At 37.6% G+C, this 14,346-nt stretch overlaps 1 protein-coding gene and 1 long non-coding RNA gene across 2 annotated transcripts; both read left to right on the plus strand.

Moving 5' to 3' along the window:
- The first annotated feature begins 147 nt into the window (after positions 1-147).
- Positions 148-10,642, plus strand: LOC138978472 (trafficking protein particle complex subunit 4-like). Its single transcript, XM_070351215.1, has 5 exons — positions 148-328; positions 784-958; positions 1,867-1,970; positions 2,482-2,608; positions 9,622-10,642. Exons 1-5 carry the CDS (start codon positions 154-156, stop codon positions 9,692-9,694), a joined length of 654 nt encoding a protein of 217 aa, XP_070207316.1. The 5' UTR covers positions 148-153; the 3' UTR covers positions 9,695-10,642.
- Positions 5,931-7,681, plus strand: LOC138978474 (uncharacterized). The gene is made up of 2 exons (XR_011459693.1): positions 5,931-6,059; positions 6,305-7,681. It is a non-coding gene; the product is annotated as an uncharacterized lncRNA (long non-coding RNA).
- Positions 10,643-14,346: the final 3,704 nt, after the last annotated feature.

Here is a 14,346-nt window from a genome sequence, read left to right on the forward strand (position 1 = left end):
TGATTGAGAGAGAAATAACGTTGATCTTGTAACAATTAGAGTAAGTTTGACATTTTCATAAAAGTCAATTATAATGATGAACGTAAGCATTTGTACTTTACAAAATTTCAGCAAGAACATACATGGATTACTCCCTCTTCAAAATAAAGCAAGATGGCGATCTACAGCGTTTACATTATCAACAAAGCAGGAGGTTTGATTTATCAGCATGACCACAATGCGTCACGACCTGAAGTCGAGAAAACTTTCAGCTATCCGCTAGAGCTCGTGCTAAAGATCTTTGACGACAAAATCGTCGTTGCCTTCGGTGAAAGGGATGGAATAAAAGGTAATCTTGCTCCACCCACTTCGTCCTCGGTGTAAAAAAAGGATTAGGAGGAGATTTTAATTTCTGTATAGAAAGCCTGACTCTTTCCCTGGACACACATTTCTTAATTTTAATTAGCACAGTAGTCGCTGAACTCAAACTTTTCACACAAATGAGCATGTGCCGTCATTCTGATTCAGCTCAGCACAGTTCTTCAAAAAGTTTGAGTGTACAAGTATACATCTTTGAGAGACAGATACTGAGAGTGTGAGTGAGATAGATGATTCTTGTACAGAAGGGTTGAATTGTACTTGTAGAAAATAGAATCACTTTACACAAGTATAATATATATACATACCTAAATAGCTACCAACACATGTCCTACTACTAAATCACATGTGAATATGATATGATTCATATGCTTTTTGTTTAAATGTTGACCTGTTTATTTAATTGTTTAAACTTATTTCCCCCAGTTGGCCACTCAGTATTGGCAGTGAATGGTGTTGCATCTGAAGGAAGATTCTTGAAAGATGGTCGGGATATATTGGAGACACTCGCCATGGAAGAAAACTACCCAATCAGCATCAAGTTTGGCCGACCAAAACTGACGACAAATGAGAAGATTATGCTTGCCAGCATGTTTCATTCGTAAGTTGTTGCTATTAATCGGCAGTTGTTGCTGGCAGTGGTTTGTTGTGATGAACATTTGATTCTTTATATTATATTTCGTTTTGTTTCTTAGTTGTTAATTTTTTTCTGTAGTGAGGAAATTGTCCTTAAATTTTGTTCCTTTAGGCCTAAAAAAAAAATAGGTGTGGTTACGGTAACCCGACCTACCCTATTTTTTGGAGCCGACCCTATAACTTTTTATTACATTTGTCAAACAAAAATTTAAAAAAACCCCAAGTAAACGAGTGCAGAAAACGCAATGAAAGCGAAAGCGCCCGAGTCGCACACTTATTTCCCTGTCAAGTAGGTTTAATTTGTACACATTAGAAAAAAAAGTTACCAAAAAAAAGTGATTGCCTACCTTCCTACCCTATTTTTTTTGGCTATGTTACCGTAACCACACCTATTATTTTTTTTGGCCTTATCGTGTTTATGTCTAGTCAGTAACTGAGTAACTTCAGTAAGTAAATCAGGCATTGTAAGAAAAAAACTTGCACACAACTTCCTGGCTGCAAGTTTGTTTATCAAGTTGTTGACTGACCAGTACTAGTGGTAAAACAGAGAATTACTATGTTGCAAGGGTGACGCAAGCAACAAACTAATGATAAATGTATGAATTTAATCTAGCTATCATAATAATCTTTGTCACAAGTGCACAGAGACTAGGTATATTAGATTTAGAAGAAAGGGAGTGGGATGGAAAGGAAGTTGTCGCAGTGTCACATTATTTTGCCCCAGAATAGTTAGCAGCAAGCTATGAAAGCCTTGTAGAATCCATTACATCTGTATGACTAACCGTTACGTCACTTCAAAGTTTGCTCCAGCCTCAGTTTTAATTTTAATTGACATTCATGAATAGATCAACAGTTGCGATACATTTTTTCCAGATTGTTTGCTATTGGCTGCCAGTTATCCCCAGAACCCAGGTCTTCAGGAATCGAGATGCTAGAAACCGACACCTTCAAGCTGCACTGTGATCAGACCATGACAGGTAAATTTGTTTTTCATCTTTTTTCTTTTTTTAAAATCTGGTTTAGCCTTCACTGTGTTTCATGGTTCGTGGACGACCCAGAGCCTCACAAAATCGTCTTTATCTCTGAAACTATTTGGAGTTTTTGATTGAGACTTCATGGAATCTCCAATCTTGATACGACCATCCCATTGCCCAACTTTTAAAAGATGGTCTTTGTAAACAAACAAATAAACGATGACGTAATTTGAACTACACAGACTGGATGATGTGGGTCGTGGACTAAAAAAGATGTGTGTGTCTGGGTGGAGTGTGAAGAGAAAATTGGGAAATGATGGTTGCGAATGAGTGTGTTTGTGTGTGAGTGTTTGTGTATGCACGCATAAGTGTAATTTGGTCTCAAAGAAAAGTTACATTCTGCAAAATATAGCAGTACATTTTGTACCATTAAGAAACGAATAAGGTTGCTGAGTTCATTTAGTTACAATTCTTAACATAACTAAAATGTTCTGCATAATGTTTTCCCAAACAGGCATCAAGTTTGTGGTGATCACAGACCCAAGACAGATGGCAGTGGACGGTTTACTGAAGAAACTTTATGAGGTCTATTCTGACTTTGCCTTGAAGAACCCTTTCTACTCCCTGGACATGCCTATCAGGTAAGGCTATGTTTTGTGGGGATAGGGCAGTTAAGGGTACAATGGACCCCCCTCCCCCCCCTTTCAAGACCTCCAAAAGTCTGAAGAATTCAGGTTTTAAAAAGATAGGAATCTCTTCTTCTTCTTCTGCGTTCGTGGGCTGAAACTCCCACGTGCACTCGTGGTTTGCACGAGTGGAATTTTACATGTATGACCGTTTTTACCCCGCCATTTAGGCAGCCATAAGCCGCTTTCGGTGGAAGCATGCTGGGTATTTTCATGTTTCTATAACCCACCGAACTCTGACATGGATTACAGGATCTTTTTCGTGCGCACTTGGTCTTGTGCTTGCGTGTAAACGGGGGTGTTTGGACACCGAGGAGAGTCTGCACACAAAGTTGACTCTGAGAAATAAATCTCTCGCCGAACGTGGGGACGAACTCACGCTGACAGCGGCCAACTTGATACAAATCCAGCTCGCAACTGACTGAGCTACATCCCCGCCCCAGGTAGGAATCTTAAAGGGGAGGTGATTTTACAGAAGTTATGAACAAAAAATCTGAAAAAAGCAAGGCCTTGAAAGGGAGGTCTTGGATTGCAAGTCATAATGGTGGGAGGAGGGGGGGGGGGTTCCAGTGTAATAAAGATGAGTGATCTAAGTGGTTATGTCAGTCTAAGGCTTCAAAAGAACTCAACAATTTAGATATTTAGGTCTTTATTAAAGGCACAGTAAGCCTCCCGTAAACCATCACAGAGCTCCCCGAGCGTCTACATACAGTACAAGCATACTTCCATTTGAACGCTCACCGAACGGGAACATCCTGGCTGCTTTCTGTCGAGCGTGAGAAATTTTCAAAGAATTTATTTTCGTGGACTTGCTCCTCTACAACAATGGCGCCTCGTTTTGGTGCTGGACGGCTGTTATGAATATGGTCAAGAGTACAACAGAGCGTCGAGTGCCTGTATCACGAGTTGGTCACAAAACTAGCCTTGTAAAGGCAACCATTCTACATGCACCTCAATCAAACCTGTTCTAATCTGTTCAAAATAAGTTGATTTCAATATGCATGTCTTCTTGTGTTCAAATCTGTGTCTGTTGAGTTATATATCTGTGGATTAGTTCGAAAAAGTCGGTTGTCGGCGAAACGCGAAACGTGACACAATTCACACACTACACTTTGAAGCTGCATGTTCGCTTTACCAGAGACAATTTGAAACTGAATCAATCATATCATGTTATGAAAGACAAAACAGTTCAATGCAGGTTTACTGTCAGGACGAACGAATGACCGGCGATGTGTATAATTGCGTTCAAAGGACGGCTGCTTGCGCGTAACCGTCGCGTTAGTTTTTCGTACCGAGTTCGTCTTCATTTTAACAACGAGTTGGAAGTCTCGCGTAGGTGGGAAACAGCATGATTTTAAAGCTTCTGTCGCTGCCTTCATTTCGGCATAGGACTTTAAGCGGTTTCTTGATTCCACTCTACATAGCAGTCCAAGGGAAAAATAATTGAAAACCGCGTAAATGTTATGTTACGCGCATGCAACAAAAAACGATCCCTCACTAGGACGTGAACGAGATTTTGCGTAAGCGGCGGCCATTTTGAATATTGTTTACAAAAGAGCTGGTCACATGCTGTTTTGGTCGAAGCATTGATGGATCATTGTGGCGAAAAAGCATGAGGTAAGTTTTGCTGTTTATGGTTACGTTCATGCAGTTTTGTCAGTGAAAGACATGAAATGCAAGTAAAGTGACCAAAATACATTATCATTTTTATGAACAACGGCATGAACGTGAAAACAGTGTTAGCAGGGGTTATCTTAGTCGCATTTGGAATTGTGGAAAATGTTTGTTGATTTGTTATGAGCACATGTTTGTGAGTGACCATGCTTACTTTTGGTGTTACTGTTTTTAATGTTACATGCGTGAATATGTTTGCTTTAGGAGAATGATTTTTACATGTTTTTTAGCGAGAAGACCAATTTTGGACGTAGTGTTGTGAGATCTCGAAGGATTAAAAAAAAATTGTTACGACTTACCATTTTTTTACCATCTTGACGCGTGATTGTAACTTAACACGAAAGTACATATCGTTAACGTTACGTACAAGCAAGTGCTGCATTCATTTTAGATGGGGAAATTTTAAAGGAAAACAAATATGCAATAATCTGAACATTTGCATTCTCGATGAATGTGGATGGCCCTGGTACGATCTTAAACCCAAGTTTGAATGTTCTGTTCGTACGTAACCTAACGCAATCACAGTGACAACATGCCCGTGTAAAGTTACATGCTAACTATCACCTTGTTGATGGAAACTGAATCTGCAAGTACCTGTCTGATTTTTCAAGATGATGCGTTTTGAATGGCGATCTTTAACTTCAGTTTGTGTTTTCGCCTGCACAAGGGATGTTTTAGTGATATATGTGTTTGTATGTAACTTTACTCCATAAAGAGTGGTGTTAAGTTACACTCATGTATTTTTCATCACACAAGTTTGGTATAGCAAAATCTATTGAATAGGAGCTTTTTAATACAAATGAATTGTTTGCTTCATGGTAACATTTGAATTATAATTGTGCATTATGTTACATGCAGTAAAAACGTGCATGCAAGTAACTTAACACGACAAATGCATGTTATGTACCTGCAGTCATACTGACATTTTCAAATGGCATTGCTAAGATGAACTCAGGATTTCATTGACTGGTTCAATCCCACTTTGAAAGGTGACTGGATGGAAACAGTCAACAATTTTGCTTTTCAAACTGTTTAATGCTTCAAAATAGATTAAAGGTGTTTGCATGTAACATGACACCATAGGTTTTGTGTAAAGTTACTTTCAAACGTATCTTGAAGAATTTCACATTTTTGTGCACACTAATTGCACACTATAATGTTCAAAGAGTGGATCATTTAGTACAAGCATTTTTTTTAAACATGTGTTTGAATGTCACATAACACAAACATAATCATAGACTAAGGGATTATTCGGTGTTAAGTTACATGTATGAGTAAAAATTGCCGTCAACATAGTTTATTATCTTTTCTTTCTTTTCTGTGGATGCTTTTTTTTTAAGGCTGCTTAACAACCAAGATATGGTTTAATGCAGGTCAACAAACAAACAAAAACCCACTTAATCTATTGCTTGAATGTAACTTTACTCGGTAAAAACAAAAATTCACAAAGAAGATGAGTGTTTTCAGACTAAGAGTGAATAATTATGTATTAGGATGAGTTTTAACAGTATGTGTTTGAATCACAATGTAACATAACACACACGTGATCAACAGCATTAGGAATGCTATTTCAGGACACAAAAAAGTTTGTTTCAATCATCGGTCCAGCATTTAATTTTTTTTTAATTTTCTTCCTTCCCTGGACACTATCAACTGAGACAACATCCAGTGAAGTTTGCAGAACAGAGTGGTGTGGACTCAGCTGACAATACTGTGACCTGCATTTCCAGGGGTAAGAGTACAAGGACTTCAATACATTCAGGAAGAAATTGTGAGAATTGAGGCACTGGGGATTTATTTTTTTTGTTTGTTTCAGTACCGATGATACTAGTTTTTGTTTAAATGTACACGAATATATTAACATGCATGGTAATTTATGTTTAATTCAATCAAATTGATGATTTTCATGAGATTAGTTATGTGGAACTGGTACGCTTTGAATATCACCTCGGAATTTCTTGTTATTTTGTGTTGCAGATTCAAGCCCTCATTGGTGATGGTGCAGAAGTACATTTCCTGAAGAAACAGCGTGAAAGCAAACAGACTTCTATGTGTAGCCCTTTGTTCCCATGCACTAAGATTTCTGAAGCTGTACTGTTGTCATGTATTTGTTTAGCATGAGGTCAACCAGCCTAGATGCATTCCCTCCATAATAAAAAAAAAAACAATAAAAAATAATACGAGTGGGTGGAACGCTGTTTTGTTAATATTTCAAAACTGTCATGATTTTCATGTATGCAGAGGCTCTTCTATTCCATCTGTCAGTGCCACATCTGTGGTTAGCAGCTTCATGTTTGTTTTTGAGTTCATGTTGTGCTGTTGTCTAGTTACAATCTGAAAGATAGGAAAGGCTGGTTGGTAGCAAAGTTTGGTTGGTAGGACATTTTTGGTTGTTGCCCAATGTTTTGTCTAACATTTGCTGTTTTGTTTGAGTATTTCTCTTTTGATTACTAAGGTGTAGCTGAAGTAATAACAAAAGTTGAATGGATATGTTTGCCTTTCCCTTATTCGGGATATTTTGTTTGTTGCCTAAAACTGGCTCTGAATCCACTTAAATTCAATTATTTCACTGTCTTAAGCACTCAATAGGTCATTCAATATTAAGAGAATGTTTTCTTCAATTACTAGTACGATTTAAGTGATTAAGAGGCTGTATAACAATTATTTCACCTTCAAATAGCACTAGTTGGTGTAAAGTTACTTGCATACGTCTTTTCTTGTTATTTATTCTTTCCCTTTATCACTTGGACTCACATTTTTGGATGTGAAATATGTTTATATCTATGTATTTACTTGTAGAACATTTAATTCTGGATGGATTTCTTTTTCTGGTGAAAAATGGGTAAGAAAAGGATAGGTCACAGTGTTATGTTACATGCATGTATTGCTAGGTTTTCTATTTTATACATTAAAACGAGTAAAACAATTGTTGGGATACTTTAACCTTAATTAATACTTTAACTCAAGTATTTCATACCTTGACAATGTAGGAGCCTTTAATACAGTACATTTACTTAGTCATTTTACCTTGAAATTAGGAACGCCTGATGTTGTAAATGCATGGTGCATTATAACATAATTCAGAAATTGGAAAAATGAACTTTTTCTTCTTACAATTAAATATAAAGATAAGGCTTAACATATTTGAAGACTTTTTGTTTGTTTATTTTACTTAAATATGTTACTTTTTTAACATTGTGAGTCAAATGTTCTGCTTTGTGTAAAGTTACGTACATGCAACAGTTACATGCAGTTTTCAATACTGTATCAGACTAGAACACTGTTGTTATGATTTAATCATTGAAAGTACACTTGTAGCAGGCTGTTAAAGTTAAATAAAGACCTGGAATTAAACTGGATTTGTTTTAAGTTGATGTTGATTGAAAGGGTCACGGTGTTACCGTTACATGCAAACCAAATACATTTTCTTCAAATACTACTCAGTAAATAGCCCATTTGAAATTTCTTTTGGTAGGAAGTATCAAGATAACTATATGCTCCAATTTAAGTAAAAAAGATTGTTTTATGACAAAATTATATTTGTCATGCTCATGTCACAGAGACTGGACACTATTCTGTACTCTTGACCATATTCAATACCGGAAATCACGCCCGGACAGTAAGCCTCCCGTAAACCATCACAGATACTGTCAGGCTTTTACACACAGTACAAACACCCTTCCATTTGAACGCTCACCAAACGGGAACATCCTAGGTGCCCTACGTAAAGAGCGAGCAATTTTTAAAGAATTAATATTGCAGATTGTCTCGAACACTTTTTGGACCCATCCTGAACTCAGGTCAAAAATGAGTTACTTCCCTTCGGGTCTGATTCTATCGATGTAAACTGGCCATAGCCGTGGATCGATGATTATCAGAATGTTTTTGGACCGTGGTGCGTTTTTGCGCTAGACCTAACTTTTAAAATCTAAATAATAAATTGACAGCTTGTTACACAAACATTCTTTAATCATAAAAGAATTTTTTTTTAATCAAGACAAGATCAGTACAATTCGAAGTTGTGAAAGTTTGAAAAAAGAAAAGCCCGGAAGCAGGGTCACGCAAGGGTCGTAGCAGACGACGGTTTATGCATATCGCTGTTCCTCTCAACAGTCAAAAGCCATCGCTAGAGTTCTTGTGAACCACAGCCGTTTGTTTCGTGCATAAAAACGTGCTATTGTAGATAAGCTCACATCGAGTCGCATTCAAATGACTAACTGACGACTACATTGTGAAAAAGGGAAACTGGATCACACGGGTTTATGATGGCTCAGGGGTAAGATAAACCACACAAAAATAAATTCTTTGAAAATGGTTCGCTCTTTACGGAGGGCACCTAGGATGTTCTCAATCGGTGAGTGTTTAAATGTAAGGGTGTTTGTACTGTGTGTAAAAACCTGACCGTATCTGTGATGGTTTACGGGAGGCTTACTGTGCCTTTAAGTGAATGTCTTAACCCCTTGACTACCTTATGACGGGTATACCCGTCATATACCTGTCATGTGCCAGTGCAGCCGCAGCGCCTACGTGACGGGTAAACCCATCAGCTTTGTTCAGGAATTTTCCAGAAATGCTACGTCACTGCTGGCACACAAATACCAGCCAATGGCTTGGTAGGATACCTCATTCTCATGAATAAACATAAATGGTGACGCGGTTTTGCGTCTGAAGGCTATTTTCGGCCTTGGCAGCAGGGAAGGGGAGAGAAGGCTCGACTCGTCAAAATGGCTAACGGTGACAGTCGACCAGGCCGTAGTAGAGAAAAACAAAGCCGGACTGACGCTACAGGCGCTGCAAACGATTATGGATACTGACAGGGGAAGGGGGAGATCTTCTTTTGGACGATTCGTTGGAAACAGGTTGATGACAGTGATTATGATCCTTTCTTCGAGCAAGCAAAACAGCCATCTGTGTTTGATCCACAGGCACCGGAAGATGTGCCGGACTGATTTTTCAAAAGTTCATATTTGAACATCATTATAAGCCAAACTAATTATTATTTCCATGTTTAGACACTAAAAACAGATTCTTGGTTCAATTTCCTTTAAAAATAACGTAGGTTTTACTTACCTACCTACTGCCAGTTTGGAGCTACAATTTTGTGTGAATTATTACACCCCGAACTTCAAAATTCCCTGGCAATCAGGAATGCACATAAGTCAGTTTTGATTGGCAGCGAAAGGGTTAAACAACGTTTCACTGTATTGATTTTGCAGGTGTTTTTTTCTGGTAAAGAAAACAATTGTGTGAAGTCCACTTTTGTTTCATCCTTGCTTCGTTGATTTCTTTTTCAGGTGTGAGCTTTTTGATGAAAACCTGAAGATAGCCATCGAGCAAGCAGAGAGGATGGGCTCTGCTGGTGTTTAGCTTCACTAGTAGTGTGTTATGCTTTATTGTGACTTGTGTTAAATTCACAGGAAGACTATGTCTTATATCATTATCAATATTTAAGGGACGACAGGTGTGACTGTGAAGTGTCCGTGGCACAAGAAAAACTGGACTTTGAGACTGAAAATGTGTTAAATGAATGCTAAGTTAAGAAAAGTTGACTGGGAGAATGATGATGATATGCGTGTGTGTGAACTGAATTGTGATATATGAAAAAAGTGGACTGGGGATTGGTGGTGTGTGTGTCTTGTGTTTGTGTGTGTGTGTGTGTGTACAGAGGAGATTGTAGTTATAACGGATGTTGTGTTTGTTTGCAGCAAGTTAACATTGTGTGAGTTTATAATATGAAAGATGTGAAAGTGCTAGAGTTACAAACTATTGCTGGTTGTTCTGAAAAGTTTAAGATAACTCCTTCTGGACAAGCAGATCATTCCATATTTTGACAAACACTGTGTGTGTGTGTGTGTGTGTGTGTGTGTGTGTGTGTGTGTGTGTGTGTGTGTGTGTTTGATGGTGTGTGTGTTTGAGTGTATATATACGTAAAAAATATAATTTGGTTATGCTTTCAAGACTGACTGGATAGAAATTGTGCAATATTGAAAATGTGTTTGGAGTAAAACTTACCTGGAGATAATTGTTTGCTGGGAAAGGACAAAGGGGAATTAAATATGAAGGACTCAGTTCTTATTTGTATGTCTCAAGCACAGATTTTAATTCTTTATCTGAAAAACAAAGCAAAATAGAGGACACTAGAATTTAGCCCACAAAATTCACTGTGCATTTTAATGGGACTTGAAAAGAAAAACACACACAACTTTGGGTACCTAATCATGTCAAAGAAGCCACTAGTTCTATATGTATCTTATATCCCTGGTAAATTTTTGATTGCACAGCACACGGGAGAAATAAAATGTGTGATGAGGCAAACTGATGTGTGGTGTGAGCATGCATGTGAATCATTCAAAAATATTTTGTTAGAAAGGTTTGATGTCCGATCCATGACGGGCGCAGTGGCGTGGTGGTAAGACGTCGGCCTCCTAATCGGGAGGTTGTGAATTCGAATCCCGGTCGCTGCCGCCTGGTGGGGTTAAGAGTGAAGATTTTTCCGATCTCCCAGGTCAACTTATGTGCAAACCTGCTTGTGACTTAACCCCCTTCGTGTGTACACGCAAGCACAAGATCCTGTAATCCATGTCAGAGTTCAAACCTTCTTTCTAACAAAATACTTTTGAATGATACCTGTGATTTGATATAAAATCCAGGCATGGGGATTCTCCTTGGATCCGATGATTTCCGAGAAAAGAAAAAATTCCTCTTCCAGGATAAATTTTTAACAAGAAGAGCAAACGCTCGATCGAGTCACTTTCGCAGTTCTGAATATTATATGAGGCATCAGATGGACAGGAAGAAATTGCTATTCACAACACAATACAGATGTAAATAATTTGATGTAAAGAATAATCCTATAAAGTTTGAATCAAATCCGATGAATAGTTTCAGAGATATGATATTTCAATTTTTTTCCTTCAAGACATACCTGTGACCTTGAAAAAGGTCAAAGGTCACCAAAGCAGACGTCAAAGTGTAGAGGTCACTGGGAGTCACGTTCACATAAAATTTGAGCCCGGTCACTTTTATAGTTTCCGAGAAAAGCCCAACGTTAAGTTGTGTGTTGCCGAACAGAAAAGGCTAGTTATCTCCCTTGTTTTTCTGATAACGTTCGTAAAAGGCTACAGATGTAAATACTTTGATGTAAAGAATAATCCTACAAAGTTTCAATCACATCCGATGAACTTTGTCAAAGATATAAAATGTCTAATTTTTCCTTTGACGCTGACCTGTGACCTTGAAAAAGGTCAAAGGTCAACGAAACCATCGTTAAAGTGTAGAGGTCATTGGAGGTCACGACTAAACAAAATATGAGCCGGATCGCTTTGATAGTTTCCGAGAAAAGTCCAACGTTAAGGTGGTGTCTACGGACGGCCGGCCGGCCGGCCGGCCGGACAGACTAACACTGACCGATTACATAGAGTCACTTTTTCTCAAGTGACTCAAAAATCAAGGACCCCCTAGTTTTCAGAGATTTTTCTTTAAATCAATCCAATGCCTAAAAATCAAACATGCACAGTGGAACAGTGGAACCTCCCCTTCAAGACCTACCAACATCTGAGGAAATCAGGTCTTAACAACATTTAGTCAAGTAGCTGTCGAACTCACAGAATGAAACTGAACGCAATGCAACGCAGCAAGACCGTATACTCGTAGCATCGTCAGTCCACCGCTCATGGCAAAGGCAGTGAAATTGACAAGAGCGGGGTAGTAGTTGCGCTGAGAAGGATAGCACGCTTTTCTGTACCTCTCTTCGTTTTAACTTTCTGAGCGTGTTTTCAATCCAAACATATCATATCTATATGTTTTTGGAATCAGGAACCCACAAGGAATAAGATGAAAGTGTTTTTAAATTGATTTCGAAAATTTGATTTTGATCATAATTTTTATATTTTTAATTTTCAGAGCTTGTTTTTAATCCAAATATAACATATTTATATGTTTTTGGAATCAGAAAATGATGGAGAATAAGATGAACGTAAATTTGGATCGTTTTATGAAAAAAATATTTTTTTTACAATTTTCAGATTTTTAATGACCAAAGTCATAAATTATTATTTAAGCCACCAAGCTGAAATGCTATACCGAAGTCCGGGCTTCGTCGGAGATTACTTGACCAAAATTTCCACCAATTTGGTTGAAAAATGAGAGCGTGACAGTGCCGCCTCAACTTTCACGAAAAGCCGGATATGACGTCATCAAAGACATTTATCAAAAAAATGAAAAAAAGTCTGGTGATTTCATACCCAGGAACTCTCATGTCAAATTTCATAAAGATCGGTCCAGTAGTTTAGTCTGAATCGCTCTACACACACACACAGACAGACAGACACACACACACACATACACCACAACCCTCGTCTCGATTCCCCCCTCTACGTTAAAACATTTAGTCAAAACTTGACTAAATGTAAAAAGGACACAGAACCCACACGGCAAGGCACAAGTAATCCGTGTTTGTGTGTGAGTGTGTATGTTCATCTTTCTTTTTACATTTAGTCAAGTTTTGACTAAATATTTTAACGTAGAGGGGGAATCGAGACGAGGGTCGTGGTGTATGTGTGTGTGTCTGTCTGTCTGTGCGTGTGTGTGTGTGTGTGTAGAGCAATTGAGACCAAACTACTGGACCGATCTTTATGAAATTTGACATGAGAGTTCCTGGGAATGATATCCCCGGACGTTTTTTTCTTTTTTGCGATAAATACCTTTGATGACGTCATATCCGGCTTTTTGTAAAAGTTGAGGCGGCACTGTCACACCCTCATTTTTCAATCAAATTGATTGAAATTTTGGCCAAGCAATCTTTGACGAAGGCCGGACTTCGGTATTGCATTTCAGCTTGGTGGTTTGAAAATTAATTAATGACTTTGGTCATTAAAAATCTGAAAATTGTAAAAAAAAAAAAAAAATATTTTAAAACGATCCAAATTTACGTTCATCTTATTCTTCATCATTTTCTGATTCAAAAAACATATAAATATGTTATATTTGGATTAAAAACAAGCTCTGAAAATTAAAAATATAAAAATTATTATTAAAATAAAGTTTCCGAAATCGATTTAAAAACAATTTCATCTTATTCCTTGTGGGTTCCTGATTCCAAAAACATATAGATGTGATATGTTTGGATTGAAAACACGCTCAGAAAGTTAAAAAGAATAGAGATAAAGAAAAGCGTGCTATCCTTCTCAGCGCAACTACTACCCCGCTCTTCTTGTCAATTTCACTGCCATTGCATCGAGCGGTGGACTGACGATGCTACGAGTATACGCTATTGCTGTAAAAATGCAGTGAGTTCAGTTTCATTCTGTTAGTTCGACAGCTTGACTAAATGTTGTAATTTCGTCTCACGCGACTTGTTACATTTAGTCAAGTTTTGACTAAATGTTTTAACATAGAGGGGGAATCGAAACGAGGGTCGTGGTGTATGTGTGTGTCTGTCTGTCTGTCTGTGCGTGTGTGTGTGTAGAGCGATTTAGACCAAACTACTGGACCGATCTTTATGAAATTTGACATGAGAGTTCCTGGGAATGATATCACCAGACATTTTTTCCTTTTTTTGATAAATACCTTTGATGACGTCATATCCGGCTTTTTGTAAAAGTTGAGGCGGCACTGTCACGTCACACCCTCATTTTTCAATAAAATTGATTGAAATTTTGGTCAAGCATTCTTCGACGAAGGCCGGACTTCGGTATTGCATTTCAGCTTGGTGGCTTAAAAATCAATTAATGACTTTGGTCATTAAAAATCTGAAAATTGTAAAAAATAAAATAATTATGAAACGATCCTAATTTACGTTCATCTTATTCTTCATCATTTTCTGATTCCAAAAACATATACATATGTTATATTTGGATTAAAAACAAGCTATGAAAATTAAAAATATAAAAATTATGATCAAAATTAATTTTTCGAAATCAATTTAAAAACACTTTCATCTTATTCCTTGTCGGTTCCTGATTCCAAAAACATATAGATATGATATGTTTGGATTAAAAACACGCTCAGAAAGTTAAAAC

The sequence above is a fragment of the Littorina saxatilis genome, linkage group LG10 (assembly GCF_037325665.1).
Source record: "Littorina saxatilis isolate snail1 linkage group LG10, US_GU_Lsax_2.0, whole genome shotgun sequence".
NCBI classification, from domain to species: Eukaryota; Metazoa; Mollusca; class Gastropoda; order Littorinimorpha; family Littorinidae; genus Littorina; species Littorina saxatilis.

Bases quoted from the DNA above. Each gene is read 5' to 3' on its own strand.
- LOC138978472 (XM_070351215.1), top strand. From the start codon at position 154: ATGGCGATCTACAGCGTTTACATTATCAACAAAGCAGGAGGTTTGATT. The intron at 1,971-2,481 runs GTAAATTTGTTT...TTTCCCAAACAG, and splicing joins CTGTGATCAGACCATGACAG to GCATCAAGTTTGTGGTGATC. The intron at 2,609-9,621 runs GTAAGGCTATGT...TTTCTTTTTCAG, and splicing joins TCCCTGGACATGCCTATCAG to GTGTGAGCTTTTTGATGAAA.